The sequence below is a fragment of the Erinaceus europaeus genome, chromosome 15, assembly GCF_950295315.1.
Source record: "Erinaceus europaeus chromosome 15, mEriEur2.1, whole genome shotgun sequence".
In the NCBI taxonomy this organism is placed as follows: Eukaryota; Metazoa; Chordata; class Mammalia; order Eulipotyphla; family Erinaceidae; genus Erinaceus; species Erinaceus europaeus.
This window is the reverse complement of record NC_080176.1, coordinates 64735225-64752390: the sequence shown is the minus strand read 5'-3', so window position 1 is coordinate 64752390 and position 17166 is coordinate 64735225. Positions and strand designations below refer to the sequence as shown.

Below are 17166 nucleotides of genomic sequence, written 5' to 3'. Positions count from 1 at the left end.
TTTCTGCTTTAAAAAAATTATTTATAAAATGGAGATATTGACAAGACCATAGGATAAGAGGGGTACAATTTCACACATCGCCCAACACCAGAACTCCCTGTCCCTTCCCCTCCCGATAGCTTCCCTATTCTTTATCCCTCTGGGAGTATGGGCCCAGGATCATTGTGGGATGCAGAAGGTGGAAGGTCTGGCTTCTGTAATTGCTTCCCCACGGAACATGGGCATTGACAGGTCAATCCATACTCCCAGCCTGCCTCTCTCTTTCCCCAGTGGGGCAGGGCTCTGGGGAAGCGGGGCTCCAGGACATAATGGTGGGATTGTCTGCCCAGCAAAGTCAGGTTGGCATCATGGTAGCATCCTGCTGGACACCTCGGCTCCGGGTCTGGTTTGTGCGTTGTCCTTTCTGTAGCCCGCTTCAGCCTATACATGGTCTGTGGCTCTCCTCCTTCTCCCTCCTGTACACCTCCTCCACCACTAGCCTGGAAACCCTGCCCTCACTCCAAATTCCCAGGATTTAAGCAGCTGCTTTGCAGAGAGTCAGGAAGTGTTGTCACACCATCCTGGCTCCGCCTCCTCAGTTTTCTGCTTTTTAAAAAATTGCACACATTTAATAAAGTGCCCAGTCTCTGTGCACCATTATTGCTAATTTGGGTCCCTGGCACTGAGAGTTGGTTTGCTGTCACTTTGCTTGTGCAGGTTGTTTAGATGGCCAGCTAACCAGGCTTCTCAGTGTCCTGCAGGGTTTCAGCTTCCTCCTGAGGAAGGAAAATGGGGTGGGAGGAGAAAAGAGTAAGAGCACAGGTGAATGTTGTGGTCCGGTAGAGAAAGGCAATTAGAGCTGAGGCCACCAGGCTTAGTCTGGAAGGCCAGTTGGTTTTGTTGTATCTCTTCTACTCTGAGCATTTTTATTTTTTATTGTTGCCTGGCTTATCTCTGGGGCCTCATGCCTGCCCTATGATCCGCCATTCCCAGTGGGCTTTTTCTTTCCTTTTTTTTTTTTTAATTAGATAAGACAAATAGAAATTGACAAGGGAGGTGGGGGAAATAGGTAGATTGGGGGTGCAGGCGGTGGTACACTGGGTTAAGCACTCACATTGCAGTGTTCAAGGATCTGGGTTCAAGCCCCTGGTCCCCACCTACAGGGAGAAAGTTTCGCAAGTGGTGAAGCAGGGCTGCAGATGTCTCTCTGTCTCTCTTCCTCTCTGTCTCCCCCTTCCCTCATAATTTCTCTGTCTCTATCCAATAATAATTAAATAAAAGAAATTAAATATAAATTAGATTTTTAAAGAGAGAGGTAGAGAGAGAAACATCTGCAGCATTGCTTTATTGCTTGTAAAGCTTCCCCCTGCAGATGGGGACCAGGGACTTGAACCCAGGTCCTTGTGCATGGTAAAGTGTGCTCTCCACTTGGTGCACCACCACCTATCGCCCAGGCTGAGCATTTTAAAGCTTTTAGTGACTGTAGTAGCACAGGAAAAGAAATGAGTCGTTTCACACCTGCTGCCCAGATGAGAGCCCAAACCAGCAAGGCGTTCATGCTTCTTGGTGTGGCCTAGACAGGTGTCAAGTCCAGCATGACTCCTTAGTGGGAGGAGAGACAGAAAGCCCAGGTCTGGGTTGGCCTGCCCTGGTCAGCCTGAAGTGATGTACCTGAGCTGGGGTGGGCTCAGAGGGACAGGCAAAGGGAGTAGTGCACAAGGACCTGGGTTCAGCCTTCAGCTCCCATCTGCGGGTGTGAGTGGTTCTCTCTCTCTCTCTCTCTCTATCTATCTCTATCTCTATCTCTATCTTTCTCCCTCCCTCCCTCTCTTTCCCCTTTTACCCTCTCTAGCACCCCCTTCCCTCTCAGGTTCTCTCTGTCTCTGTGCAAACATAAATGAATAATATCAAAAATATATTTCATTAAAAAATGAAAATTCTAAGCACAGAACGTGCAGAGGCTGTCATTGTGGTAGTGGTGGCTGGTGGCATCTGCTTCGTGACAGTGTCCCAGCCTGCCTTCAGGGCACATGTGGAGTGTCCACTGCACAGGCTGTGGCAGGCTACCGCTCCAGGAGTCCTGTGCAGCACCCAGGACCTCTGCCTGGTCCCAGGCTCCATGCCTCATCTTAGCATTGCTGATTTCTGAAGTTGATTTCCCAGGTTAAAAATAAATCTAGTTATTTTTCAGTCCACGTGCTCAAATAACCAAAGAGAAGCAGATTTTAAAAGGCCTATTTTTAAAAAGAGCTTTTTGCTTTGAGCTTCCTGCTTGGCACACAGCTGTGAATGGTGCAAGGCGCTCCCCACCCTCGGCAGGGTGCCCTGTGTGCAGGGGGTGTGGGGAGCGGGTAGAGCTGCAGCCCTCCCCATGCTGCCCAGCTAGATGCTTGGCACTCTCCTCACCTCCATTTAACTCAGAGTCCTCACCACAGGTTATGGGGTACTATTATTTCCATTATTTGTTTTATTTTATCAACAAGGTTATCACTGGGGCTGGGTGGCTGCATAATGACTTCACCATTCCAAGTGACCTTTTTTCTGTTAGGGAGGCAGAAACAGAGAAAGAGGCAGAGAGGAGAGACACCTGCAGCACTGCTTCACTGCTTGTGAAGTGTTTCCCTTGCAGGTAGAGACTGGGAGCTTGAACCCAGGTCCTCCTGCGTGATGATGTGTGCATTCAACTGCATCCCCATTTTTAGTGTTAAAATAAATATGCGATTTAGTAATCAAATAGCATATGATAGTGTTAACATGCTATCCAGATGAAAAGAAACTTCACCTCATTTAGGAAATAGTAAGTGAAATCAAACATCAAACATACCAGGTGGAAAAGCATATGGGAAGATTGCTAGGAAATAAAGCAGTTTCTTAACAATTAAAATACTGTTTTCCGGGGGAAGGTGGTGCTGCACACAGTTCAAGAACCCGAGTTGAAGCCCCTGCTCCCCACCTGCAGGGGGGACACTTCACAAGTGACAAAGCAGATCTGTAGGTCTCGGTCTCTCTCTCTCTCTTTCTCTCTCTCTCTCTCCTCCTCTCTCAATTGCTTTTTGTCCTATCCAATAAAATGGAAAACATGACCACCAAGAGTGGTCATTCGTACTACCAGCACTGAACCCCAGCAATAACCCTGGAGGCAAAAAATAATCACACACACAGTGCTATGAATACTGCTTCCTACATGCTAAAGGTTGTCCTTTTAGTCATTTCTTTCTTTAGTCACGGAAGCAGGAGGTTTGTACATGAACTATAGCAGTGGAGGGATTCCCAGGGTCTGTCTCCTCTGTGTTGCCATGTGGTGCAGGCTTCTCAGATTAAAGGAAAGCTTTTGTTAAGGGGCCAGGTGGCGGAACACTTGGTAGAGCACACACTTTGCCATGTGTGAGGACCCGCGTTTAAGCCCCAGTCTCCACTCGGGGCAGGGGGGACACTTGATAAACACCAAAGCAATCTGCTGATGTCTCTTTTTCTCTCCCTCTCTCCCTCCCCTCCCCCCTCTCAATTTCTTTCTGTCATATAAAGCAAAATCAAATCAAATAAATATTTTTTAAAAGCGTTTGTTGATTAAAATCCCTGTCGAGGTCTTTGAGCTAAAGGTCTCAAAAGTCATAGAAAGCAGGTTTTGTTAGGAGCCTCTTCTAAATAAACACGTGTACCAGGCATTTTGCAGACCATAAAGCAGACTTGGACCCATCACTGTGGCCTCATGAGAGCAGCCTCAAAGGACCCCTCCACCTAGTTATGCAGTGTTTCACAAAAGAAAAAAATATTACTTCTGCTTGACTGACTGTCTGCCTCCCCCCTCTGTGTGTGTGTTTCTGGTGGACAGCAGGGGCTCGAACCCGGGTCCTTGTTCATGGTAACATGTATGCTTAACCGGGTACACCAGTGGGGGTGATTTTTAAAGTGAAGCACAGAAATAGTTGAGGCAGCTGTTCCTATGTCAGAAGATTCTTAAGCCAGAAGGAGATGCATCTGAGCCAGGGACCACAGGGGTGAAAACATCCCAGGATACTGGTCAAGCTGCATGGACAGCTGGGCAGAGACCCGCCCTCCTGAGCAGTCATACTTGCCGTTTGAGATCACGGCCAGGTCTCTCATTGGGCCTTGAGTTCTTCAGAGGGGATCAGCATCTGTAAGGTAATTTCTCCAGTTCAGTACCATCTAGTTCACTGGTTGCCATGATCTGTCTGAAGTGTGACTTCTGATTCCAGCTGTAGAATCACTGAAAAGAACTTGTTCCTTGGTGTCAGAGACTTAGCACCTGCTATGCATAGGTTCGAGCCCTGGCACCGTGTGGGGAGACTGTGGCGTCTTTCCCTCATTTTGTCTTTCTCTGTCTCTCTAAATGAACAAGCAGCCCAGAGCAGTGAAATCAGATATGCATGAAACCCCAGCTCCAGCTCTGAAAAAACAGATAACCTATGAAAATGAATGAATGAACTGATTAACAGTAGCACTGCCAAGAAGTCAGAGACAGCGAAAAGTGAAAGAGAAAGCCAGGGTAAGGTGAGCAGCCAGAATTCACATAAGGTTTGTGCACCCTACTAGAGGAACAGGGAGCAAAACTGGCGCCAAATCCCCAAGCAAACAAGGAAAGGAGTTTCCTGAGCATTGTTGAAAGAGAAATAGAATAGTATGAGAGGGTGGGGGCCGTCTATGGTGCTGAAGCAGTGTCCAGTAGCTGAATTTTTTTCCAGATGAGTTTATCGGGGTAATGGATTACAGTATAGATGTTGACACACGGTAGGTGTTTGCAGAACACTGTGACCCCCAACTTGGGTCCTTTGCCACCATCATGCACCAGGATGCCAACACCCTCTCCACCTCCCCCCCCTCCCCAGAGCATTTTGTTTTGGTGCAATGCACCACCCTCCAGCAGCTTTTCATAGTCTGTGATGGGCTAAACCACAACCTTTACATTTCATCAGCAGTGAATGCTGTGGCCGTCTTGAGGACCATTTCTTACAGTGTCCATAGTGGAGGCCTCTGGTGTGACATTTTTCAGTCAAAATAAATCTAGGGGGGCCAGGCATTGGCACACCCAGTCGATCACACACTGCCCTCTCCCCACCTGTGGGAAGGGGGAAGCTTCACAGGTGATGAATCTAGACTGCAGGTGTGTCTCTCCTTCTCTGTATCTCCCCCCTTGTTCTCTCCCTCTCTGTCCTATCAAGTAAAAAAAGAAGAAATAAAAGGGGAAATGGCCACTGGAAGCAGTGGATTCATCATGTAGGCCCCAAATATTAGTGATAAGCCTGGTGGCAAGAAACAAAAAAGCCGACCAAACAAACAAATAAAACTCCTGTGAATTTAATGTCTCCCAGCTCTGGCCTAGTTGAGCCTACAGTTCTTAGCTTTTTCTTTCTTTTTTTTTTATGATGTCAGTGAAGTTTTTTAGACCTTAGTGAGCACTTAACTACCAAATATATCTTACTTGACAATATATTACAGATATGAGTTCCTCCGAGTCTTTTAAAGTCAAGTAGATTAGAACAATTAGTGAGTATATAGTCAGTAGACACATTGAGTTGAATCATATTTTATGACCTCCATCCATATACATTTGGCAAGTTTTAATAGTATGTCACAAATCATCACTTTCTTGTTGGCTGGGCCTCACTCTTCTCAGCTGTGAAATGGGGTTGCTCAGCAGCTTGACAGGGAACAGTCAGTGAATCACAGTGAATCCGTAAGAAGCACCCAGGTGCTGCCACTGGGTTAAGATTCAGGCTGCCCTGTAATGCCCCTGCCAGCCCCCATGAGTCTGTAGACAGCTGGCTGGTAGTTAACTTGGAGTTCCTCATGTCCAGTTCTGCAAGCTGTGCACTGCACAAGGCTAAAGGAATAAGCTGAAATGCAGCCCATGTCCTGCTCCACGGTCCCTGCTGCAGTGCTTCCCTGAGGAAGGGGCAGCCTCTGCCCCAGGCTGTGCACCTCACATCATGTCCACCCCTGGGGGCAGCCCTTGGAGCTCATCTCCCTGGAACGCGGTCCCTTTTCTGGCTTTCACAGAGGTCCTGTAGAGCCAAAAGATGATCAGGCTCACTGCCTGAAGGGAGAGGTGGGTGCTGTATCCTTTAGGCAGGGGATGTGTTTCCTGCAGCTCAACTGGTAGAGCATCAGATTTTAATGCCTGAGGTTCCAGGTTCCATCCCCTGCTTGTACTGCTGCATGTACTAGGGTAGTACTCTGGCCTGGCCCCCTTCATTCTCTCTGTCCCTCTGTCTCTCTCTCTCTCTCTGCTTCATATGACATTTTTTTCATAGGTAACAAAATACATCATCAATGGGGAGAGATCTTGCCTAGAATGACCTTTGACAGAAAGGGTTAACATTGAAAAAGTCAGTTATCAGGGACTGTCAGATTCCCTTCTCAGTGAGGCCTCTGAAGGCAGGTTTGAGCCCCTCAGCAGGAGAGTCAGCACCCTCCAGGGATGTCTAGGAGCCCCAGGAAGCAGGTACCGGTTCAGAAACCCCAGCATCCAATATCAAGCCCCCAGTGACCAGGAGGAGCTGCCAGTCTCTGGGTCACATGGATGAAGGCAGCTCCTCGGGAGCTCAGCCTGCCATCTGGGGCATGGGGTGGGCTAGCTCCTGGGCCCTGCCCGGTGCCACTCTTGGCTGCACAGCCATGGCCACCTGTGGGCACAAGGCAGAGAGCAGGTTCCTGCTGGCCCTTCTGGGGTCTTCCTCTCAGGAGCCATATATCAGAACACAAAGTGTTCAGATACCATGAGTCTGCTGGGAAGGTTTTGGGGTGCACTGGTGGTAAAATAGGGAGCAGCCCAGGTGCTGCTATTAGAACTCTGCCCACCACCCTCAGGCAGCCAGCAGGAAGCCTTTTTTTTATCCAGAGGGTTCCCCAGAAAATCAAATGATGGTGGAGACTGCTGTTTATTAAACACTCACTATGTGCCTGGCACCAATCTTCCTGAATCTTCACTCACCCCCTCCCGCCCACCCCCCAAGGAACATGTCCCTTCGCACGTGAGGGAACATGACACAGAGAGTCAAGTGACTAATCATATCAGGGTGTGGCTGGGGCCGTGCAGCTCCAGCAGCCCTCGGCTCCCCGCCTCCCCGAACCTGAGTTCCTCCTGGTTGTCAGTGTCACCACTTCCCAGGCACAGGTTGCCACTACCTGCCTCCAGAGCAGGATTTTCCTCATGAGTGGTCTGTGGCCCCCATTCCCTGGTACTACCATCTTTTATGCCTCTCTCTCCACTCCATCCAGAGACACCTGCAGCCCAGGCCTCCCCCAGCTCCCAGTGATCTGTGCCTGGTCGTGCTGCCTGTCGGGGGTTGGGTTGACAGCTAGATGAACCTCATTTCTAGGTCTGTGGAGAAGACTCGATTCCATCATGAGTCTCCTTCCTGAACCCCACTCCTGGCTGCTTCCCAGTTGTGCCCAGGTCATTGCAGGTGGGACCAGGCTTTGTAGACAGATGCTACCTGTTTAGATTTCTAACTGTGACCACTTAGAGCGAGGCAGGCTGCCAGCAGCAGACACAAGGGCATCCAGCTATAGCTGGGAGGGTGTCAGGAGTGCCTCTTTCTGAGGCACCAGTGCTCTTGGACTCTGGCAGCAGGACTCAGTGTTGAGTTCCGGAGTGTCCCAAGTCTCCAGTGTTGTGCTGGGTCTCATAGCCGTCGTCTCACCAGCGCACATCCCTTGCCAGGAAGCTTCACTTCTGATGCACGTTAATCACTGGGCCCTGCGATGCCTCAGCTTTGAGCCGATAGCTCTGCTCTGCTCTGCTCTGCTCTGCTTGGAGCTGCTGCAGAGAATAGGAGGAGGGGGGATCAATAGCTATTTTCTGCTTGCTTGAGTCTTTGAAGATCCCTAACTTTGAAAAAAAAAAAAAAAAGTTAATGATTTCTTGACAAGAAAAAAAAAACTGGAGCATCACTCAGGTACATGCAAAACTTGGAACCTCATGTACTCACGTTCAGAACTCTACCCACTGTGTCGCCTCCCAGGCAGGGGTTTGCTTATTTATTTTTAAATTTGTTACCTATTGTATATGTTTTTTGATAGGATGGAGAGAAATTCAGAGAGGAAAGGGAGATAGAGAAAGGGATGGGGAGGAGAGAGGGACAGACCTGCAACATTCTACAAAGTTCACAAAGCTTCCCTCCTTCTGATGAGGACTGAGGGCTTGAACTTGGGTCTTCATACATTATGATATGTGTGTCACGTATTTGGTTGATTTAGCAGTGCACTGCCCAGCTCTGGTTTATGGTAGGTACCAGGGACTGAACTTGGGACCTCTGAGCATCAGGCATGAAAGTCAGCTGCATAAACCACTGTGCTATCTCCTCAGCTGAAAAAAAACTACTTTATCCTCTCTACTTCTCCCCCCCAACCCCCCACTGACCACTCTGCTGACCTCTGAACTGCAGCACCAGCTTCTGCCCACAAGTAACACTAGTTCTTGACACCAGCCCTGGGTTCTCGGTGCTTCTTCCACAGCCCATGTCCCAATTCCCCTGAAGACACGTGAGCCTTATCTGTCATTGGGCAGAAGCCTGACTGGGGACCCACTCTGCCAGGGTGGATCCCACCAATGCATCTGCTTCTGGAGTCCAAGTCTGACAGGGCCAGCTGACAGGTGGTGAGAGGGCTCCCGGGCCCTGCAGAGGGCCCCCCATGGAAGAGGGGATGCTGAAGGGGTCCTTTGTCTGGAGCCAGCGATTAAGTTGCAGCTTTCTCTGTGCCAGTAAGTTCAAGGGCAAGAGGACCCAATGGGAGAGAGCAAGGGAACCTGCAGAGAAGTGTGAAGGTGCCTGAGCCGGGAAGCCAGCTGCCTTGTGCCCACAGCTGAAAAACCCAGATGTGGGCTTGGGCTGACCAGGGGCCAGCTCCACCGGCACTCCTGAGTGCTCCCCAGAGGGCAGTGCTGGCGCTTTGTCTTCTGTACTCCCGCTTGGTCCACAACAGGGTTTTGTTAGGGAGATCCAGGGCCGCATTCAGCCGTGCAGCCACTGTGAGGTTTAATTCCACCTTGGAAGTCCATTTCTGTCTTTTTTTTTTCTTTTCTTTTTTTCACATCACCATCATGTGTTTCTGCCTGGCCAGATAACCTTGCTCTCCTCCTGCAGAACAAAGAGTTCAAGATGCTGTCGGAGCAGCTGTCATCGGTCACCTCCACGCACACCATGGAGGTGGAGAGGCTGAAGAAGGAGCTTGCCCACTACCAGCAGAGCTACCATGGAGACAGCAGCCTGAGGCTGCAGAAGCAGGTGGAGAGCCTGCAGGCCGAGCTGCAGAGGGCACACTCGGAGCACAAGGTCCTGGAGGACGCCCGCACCAGGGAGAACCACGAGCTGAGGAAGGCAAGTCCAGGCCAGGACGGGATGGTGGTTGGTGGGGCGTCCGCCAGAACACCCCCCCCCCCAAGTCCTATGTATTACCTACATGCAATTCCTACTCCCCACCTTCAGGGAGGATGCTTCATGAGTGCAGAAGCAGGTCTGCAGGTCTCTCTCTCCCTCCCCTTCCCCTCTCAGTTTTTGTCTATCCTATCTAATCAAAGAGAGGGCAGAAAAAGGAAAAATGGCCACTGGAAGCAGTGGACTTGTCATGCAGGCACTGAACCCCAGAAATATAACAAGTCAGCTTTGGATCCTGACTCCTTGTTAGCAAAAGAAGAGGGAACAGAGGTGGTGGATTTTCCCACTAACTCTGCCACAGGGGCGAGGAGACACTCTTAACCATCCCCGCCCATCCCCACTTGTGGAATTGGGGAGATTTGCCTCCCAGGTTAAGCCTTAGCAGTTTCTGCCTGACAGCTCCCTGAGGCTACTCTCTCCCTGTAAGATGGGCCATCCTGAGACTGGGAGCCCTGAGATATAAAGGAAAGTCCATTTCCTGCACTTGTGCACCAGTTAGACAAGACACCCAGAGCACCTTTCTACCCAGGGGAACCTCAAAGTCTGGTCTTTTAATTTTCAGCTTTACTTTCACTCAATGGGGGGTATGTTGATTCTCAGGGGCAAGGCTCTTCCTTCTGGGCCCACAGAGCCAGCTTCACTCACCCCCACCCCTGCTCCCCCACCAAGCCCAGGCCTGCTTCCCATCAGGCATTAGGATGTAGGAATTCAGCACTTCAGAAATATCCAAGTCTCCATTCCAATAAATACCATGTTTATCATAGAGAAATTGTCTTTGGCAGAGCAAAATAAAGAAGTAGATTCCCTTGTCAGAGACAGAGAGAGAGAACTTGTTACTTTTTCTGCAGAGTGTGCTGAACTAGGCCTTGAATACAATAGAACTTGGAACTGGCAAAAAGACATTTAAAGAAAGTCCAAAGACAGGGCAAAAGAAGGGCAATAGGCAGAAAGAGAGAGAGAGAGAAAATCAGAACAACCCTGTCCCAGACCCCACACACAAGCAAACCGCAAGTTAGAAAAACCCAGGAAGAAACTAATATCCAGGGATTCCTCTAGGACCCTGGCTGCCTCTTCCCAAGAGGAGACAACATGGAGGCAGGGTCTTCAAAACTTGATCCTTCCAATGACAGGGTAGCATGTCGGGGGGCTGGTTCCCCTCCCACCCCAAGTCCTCTGTACCATGTTAGGATTTCATATTTTTCTAAGACAATGTGTCCAGTTTTAAGTAAATGCTGAATAGTCAGGCAGTTGCTCTCCTGTGGGTCATGGGGAGGGGCTCTTCCAAGATTGAGGGGTGCAGAGAGGTTAGGAGCTGTTGAGTTATGGAGTCTGCCGCACCACTTGGCAGAGGCAGCGCCTGGATCCCACGCTAACTGGCAGGCCATGGGGCAGCACCACCCTTCCTGCAGGGGCTGTGCAAGGCTGGGCAGCAGATCCATGGCACAGCAGGCAGATTCACCTCTGTGCGGTAGGCCCATGGCACCTCTGCTCTGCTCCCCCAGCCTAACAGGTTAGTGAGCAGGCTCCCTGGTTTTGGAAGGGACCTCGTGCAGTGACCTCAGCCCAGAGTTCTCTGTGCCTCGACCTACCACCCTGGTAGCACGTGCTCGAGCACGTGTGCATATGTGTGTTTTCTTCAGGTGAAAGGTATCAGCCAGGATGAGAGATGACTCACCAGGTAGGCTGCCTACCTTGCCATATGTGTCACCTGGGCTGGAATCCTGACACCACACGGCAAGTGCTCTGGTATGGGAAAAAGCTGTGCTGTGATGCCTCTCTCTCTTTATTTATATTTTATATTTATATTTATATTAAGATATATTTTATTTATTTATTATTACTCCTGAATAGAGACAGAGAGAGATCAAGAGGGGAGATAGAGAGGGAGAGAGGCACCTGCGGACCTGCTTCACTGTCCATGAAATTTCCTCCCTGCAGGTGGGGAGTGGAGACTTGAACCTGGTGTGCTACCACCCAGCCTTCTCCCCCCCCCTCTCCCCCTCCCCCCTCCCTCTCTCCATCTCTGTCTTTCTGAATGAAAGAGTGACCCAGTGCAGTGAAATCAAGCATGCATGAGATCTGATGTTCGATATGATAATAAATTGAATTCAAAGAAGTAAAGTTGCCGGCCCTCCCTCTGCTGGCAGACTTGTGCAGTCAAGCTGCTTGCTCTCCTTCATGTAAGAGCTGTGGCTCCTGAGTCAGTCTCAGCACAGAGGGTCGACTCATTATCCAGTATCGTCCCCAAGGGCCACTTGTTGGGGCCACCTGGGCCGGCCTAGTGCAGGGATGCTGGTGGGTGAGGGAGAGCAGCCAAGCTCATGGGCCCAGGTCTGATGGAGAGGCCCTCATGGCTGGCACAGGTGAGCCCGGTCATGCATCAGTCCCAGAACCACTGGCTTGGGTGACCTTGGGGAGTAAGAGTGTAAAGGGCCTAAGATCCTCCAGCCGGAAGTACAGTGGTCTGGGGGGTGGTGGTGATGACTTGCTTGAGTCTGCACCTCAAAGCATAGGGCAGGCTTTGTGCTGCTAAGCCTTGGGGCTGTGCTTTCTGTGGTTTCAGGATTCACCAGGAGCCAGTGGGGGTAGAAACAGGGCCTCACCCCCTCTCTTTGGAAGGTCACTGCAGAAAAGGTGGGACCTCATGGGCCTTCATTCATTCAGCAGATACTTAGTGAGGCCTGGTATACATTAGGTACAGTTCTGTACTCTGGGTCAAAAAATTTTATTTAAAAGATCCTTCTTGGACAGAGGACAGCAGAATGGTTATGCAAATAGACTCTTATGCCTGGGGCCCGAGGTGTCAGGTTCAGTTCTTCCCTACCAGAGCTAAGCAATGCTCTGGTAAAAATGAACAAATCAATAAATAAATAGTCCTCCTCAGAGCAGGAGACAGGATACTCAGTAGAGCACTCACCTTATTACCTGTGAGGGTCCAGGTTCGAGCTCCTGGTGCCATGTGGGAAAACCATGTAGCACCAGGGGAAAATTCACGAGCAGTTGAGTGAGGTTGTGGGTAAATGTAATCTCTATCGGGCACTAAAAAGAGCAAGAGAAGCCAACCGTGGGGGGGGGGGGTGCGAGGTGGTGGTACACATCCTTCCACTGAATGGAGAGCAGCCAGCGAGGTGTGTGACAGCTTTCCAGTGGGGAAACTGAGGTCACTGGTGATGGTGGCATGCATGGTCTCTGCTTTAGCCCATCCTCAGCTGTGCTCACACAAGCTCAGGAAGGTGGGGCTCTGTTCTGGGTGCCTGAGCACTTGTTCCTGCCAGCTTTGCACCACTCATTTCTTCACCTGTGTTCCTAGACAGGGAAATGACATGAGTGGGGAAAATCACATGATGGCCTCCTGCAGAGTAAGTGTCTGGTAGCGGGAGGGAGGGAGAGAGAGAGAGAGAGAGAGAGAGAGAGAGAGAGGGGGAGAGAGATTGAAGATGGGCCCTTATTGGGGCTCAGTGACTGCAGAACAAATCCGCTGCACCCAGCAGCCATTTTTCCTCACCCCCTTATTTGATTGGAGAGAAATTGAGACAGGACAGTGATTTATAGGGAGAAAGAGAGACACTTGCAGCACTACTTTGTTACTCATAAAACTTCTCCCCTGCAAGTGGAGCCCAGGGGCTTGAACCCAGGTCCTTGTCCATGACAGTATGTGTGCTTCAGTGGATGTGCCACCACCCAGCCCCTCTCTGAATTTCTCTCACAGCAAGTCCAAATTAGTACACTGAGAAGTTCATGAGAATAACTACACTGATAGGAATTTCCTAGGGGGCGTGTGTGGTCTCAGGGATTGAACTCAGGACCTCACACTCACAAGGCATCTAGTCTACCACTGAGCTGCCTCCCCAGCTCTTTTCTGACGTTTCCTTCATTGTGTTTTACTTGTCTTCTGGATAAGTCAAGCTTTTTCTTTAGTATCTTCCTCTCTCTCCCCCCTTCTTTTTTTGCCATTTTATTTTCAGCAATATTCACCTAACTTAAAAAAAGTTAAATATTTATTTGGGATAGAAACCGTACTGTTTTCACCTCTTATGAAGCTTCTTCCCTGCAGGTAGGGATCAGGAACTTGAACCCGGGTCCTTGTGCACAGTAATGTTCTACCAGGTGTGCCACCACCCAGCTCCTAGCCTAACTTTTTTTGCTAGTAGAGTCAGAAGCCAAACCCCAAGTTGGGCACTTGCATGTCAGTAGCAGTCCTTCCCTTCCTGGCACCTGCACTATGCTTGTCCAGTAAGACAGACGCAGGCAGGGGGCATGAAGACCACAGGTCATTTTCACTGTCAACTCCAGACTTTGCCAAGCTTCAGATCAGGAGTTCAGGACTTACCAAGTTGGGCAAACCAGATGCAAGGAAGCGAGACCTTTCAGTCCTTGTAAGCTCCTGAGCACAGTGTGCAAGCTTAGCATCCAACTTTCTCTGAGGCTCCTGTGGGCGCCAGAAGACCAGAAATGGTGGTGAGCCTGTCTGCTGTGCTTTAGAAGTGTTTCCTCTGCGTGCTGTGGCCCTCACATGGAGGTCTGAGGGCTGAGTCAGTCTCCTGAAGTCAAAGGAGCACTGAAGCGCACAGCCAGTTACATGAGAGCCCGTGGGGGACAGACCTCTCCCTGCTGCTCTCTTTCAGCGAGTGGCAGACCTGGAGCAAGAAAATGCACTTTTGAAAGATGAGAAGGAACAGCTCAACAACCAGATCCTGTGCCAGTCTCAAGGTGAGTACTAAAGAGCTTGGTTTTGTCCTTGTGGGACTCCTGCTCCTCCTCCCCCTTCTCCCTCTCCTTTTTCTCCTCCTCCTCCTCCCTTTTTCTCCTCTCCCTCTCCTCCTCCTTTCCTTCTCCTCTTCCTTTTTTTTCTCCTCCTGCTTCTCCTCCTCCCCTTCTTTCTCTTCCTTCTCCCACTCTTTCTCCTGCTCCTCCCTTCTCTTTTCTCCTCTTTCTACACCTCCCTGTTCACCTCCTCTTCCTTTTCCTCAACCTCTTTCTTCTTTCTCCTCTTACTCCTTCTCTTTCTCCTTCCTCTTCTTCTTCCCTTTCTCCTCCTTCCCCTTTTCTTCTTCTCTTCTCTTCTCTTCTCTTCTCTTCTCCCTCCCCCTTCTCTGGTAGCTTCTCCCAAAGCTGCAGTTAGTCACACCACTATCCTGAGGAGGTTTTTAGAATGGAGATGAAAAGATTCCAGTGTCTTCACCTGCAGAGACACTCCAGCACAGGTGCCCACCTCCAGGGGAGCACTTGGGAGCTGTCTTCCTTGTTGCTTCCGCACCTGCCTTTCTGTCCTTGTTTCTTAAGTTCCACCCATGAGCGACATCATCGGTATTCGTCCTTCTCCCCCTTCCCTTTTGCCCTGAACACACTCAGCAGGTGTCTGGCTTCTGCACTTGCCTTGGGCAAACTTAAAAGGAGAGATTCCTCTGAAAACTGGAGCCCGACCTGGTGGGGGATCTGCTCTGGAGGCGCCCCTGCAACCCTTTGTGCTTGTTTTGCAGATGAATTTGCCCAGAGCTCCATGAAGGAGAACCTCATGAAGAAGGACCTGGAGGAGGAGCGGTCCCGGTACCAGAACCTCGTGAAGGAGTACTCGCGCCTGGAGCAAAGATACGACAACCTCCGGGATGAAATGACCATCCTCAAGGCAAGGAAGGGATTATTGTGGCTCTGTGCCACCCCAGCCCCTCAGGGATCCCTCACACTCAGCACAGCTGCTCTGAGCTTCTGTTCTTTCAACTGGAATATAGTTATCCCATAAGGAAGAGCTGGGCTGGGGGAGTCAGTCTCAAAAAAAAAAAAAAAAAAAAAAAAAACATTTTCCAGGAGTTGGGCGGTAGCACAGCGGGTTAAGCGCAGGTGGCACAAAGCGCAAGGACCTGCATAAGGATCCCAGTTCAAGCTCCCAGCTCCCCACCTGCAGGAAGGTCGCTTCACAAGCGAAGGTGAAGCAGGTCTGCAGGTGCCTATCTTTCTCTCCCCCTCTCTGTCTTCCCCTCCTCTCTCCATGTCTCTGTCCTATCCAACAACAATGACATCAATAACAACAATAATAACTACTACAACAATAAAACAAGGGCAACAAAAGTGAATAAATAAATAAATAAATATTAAAAAAAAATAAAACCATTTTCCAACTTTGGGGTCTTACAAAGATATGTTAGGAGTTGAAGGAACATTCTGACCAAATTCATGCATTCTCATGTTTGTTTCCAGTTCTGGGAAAAGCCCTGTGTGGAAACAAAACCTGAGTCGAGGGGAGCCCACCCCCCCCCCAGCTTCATTAGTGTGCACAGCAGAGGGTGTGATCACACCCCCAGGGTGTGATCATGTCTCTAATCTTGAAGTGTGCTTGGCATGTGCTGTTTTCACATTCCAGGATGTGTCACTCTTTCGTGCCCCTGGAAACGGTCCTTCCAGAAGTGCATGTTCAAACCAGGTAGAATAAGCTAATTACACAGAAGCCAGGAAGAGAAGCTGAATAGGAGTTTATAGAGACAGCTTAAATTATCTGCCAAGATTAGTTTCCACTCCCAAAGAGAAATCAAATGCAAGGCGTTGGGGGAGGCATTTTTAAATGAGTAGTGTAATAGCAACCTCTACTCGGTGGGGAGCCTACTTTGCAGTATTCTTTTCAAGAGGGGGCCGGATGGGAGACGCTTCTTTGTGCCTTTCAGGGCTAGACCCAGAGCAAAGTGCCGTTTCTCCCTGGCTTTCCAGAGAAGTCAGCTTAAGGCTGAGGAGACAGAATAAGGATTAAGCAAAAAGACTTCATGCCTCGGGCCCCAGTGTCCCAGGTTCCATCCCCATCAGCCAGAGCTGAGCTAGTGATCAGGTTAAAATCAAATAAGTAAATGAAGAGAAGAGAGAGAAATGGGCCTGAGCGTTAGGGATTTGTATTTTACTAAGAGACAATGGAGGTTGATGCAACTGTGGAGCCATGTTCTCTGTCGTTTTGTTGATGACTGACGCAGATGGCTGTGAAAACTGTAGATGAGCGGTGATGGGGTAGTGTACTTCTATTTAGCAGTCCGAGAGAGAGGGATACCCATTCTTGTTGAGAAACGAAACACAGTTCTCGCTGTAGGGTTCACTGCTCTTTGAGACATTGGGGCTCTTATTAACATTTTTACATCCTCCCACCCCCTCCTCAATAGCAAAGCCCAGGCCACAGGAGGAACCCCTCAAACCAGAGCAGCTTAGAGTCTGACTCCAACTACCCCTCCATCTCCACGTCTGAGGTCGGAGACACAGAAGATGCCCTCCAGCAGGTGGAGGTGAGTAAGCGGGCTCCGGGCTGCCCTCTGCCCTTCAGGAGGGCTGGTAGAGGGTCACTGTTGGCTGTGTGGAGCTCCCCATGGAGACTTTGTCCCAGGTGTGGTGGTGGACAGCACATCCAGGGCTCATTCTTGACACAGGCCTGTGGGCGGCAGTCAGTTCCGGAGGCACCATGTACTGAGCAGAGCAGTGGGAGCCTGCTCACCTCACCCCTCCCAGAAAGCAAGGAGGGTGGCTGGACTCCTGGCTCCTCTGGAAAGACTGAGAACCTGTTGCAGAGAGAGGAATTGGCTGGCTTAAGAGGCAATGGCTCAGTCATTAAAATAGATAGAAAGAATCCATGGCTTGCAAGTTCCTTGAGCTGCAGCTATGCTCTCTCTCCAACAGAGATCTCTCATTTTTCTTTTTTAAGATTTTTTTTCCCCTCAAGAATAAGAAATACTATTCAGAGCACTGTTCAGCTCTAGCACCTCGCTGGCCAGGCTGAACCTTGGACTTCTGGGGTCTCAGGCATGAGTCTGATGTATTGTCA

At 49.9% G+C, this 17166-nt stretch overlaps 1 protein-coding gene across 1 annotated transcript in view; it reads left to right on the top strand.

Moving 5' to 3' along the window:
* MYO5B (myosin VB) overlaps positions 1-17166 on the top strand; it is a 195103-nt gene that overhangs the window by 132922 nt on the left and 45015 nt on the right. Inside the window, exons 22-25 of the mRNA XM_060172332.1 lie at positions 9087-9320; positions 14003-14087; positions 14858-15003; positions 16514-16633. Coding sequence (XP_060028315.1) covers positions 9087-9320; positions 14003-14087; positions 14858-15003; positions 16514-16633 — 585 coding nt within the window. The remainder of the gene's footprint in view (positions 1-9086; positions 9321-14002; positions 14088-14857; positions 15004-16513; positions 16634-17166) is intronic.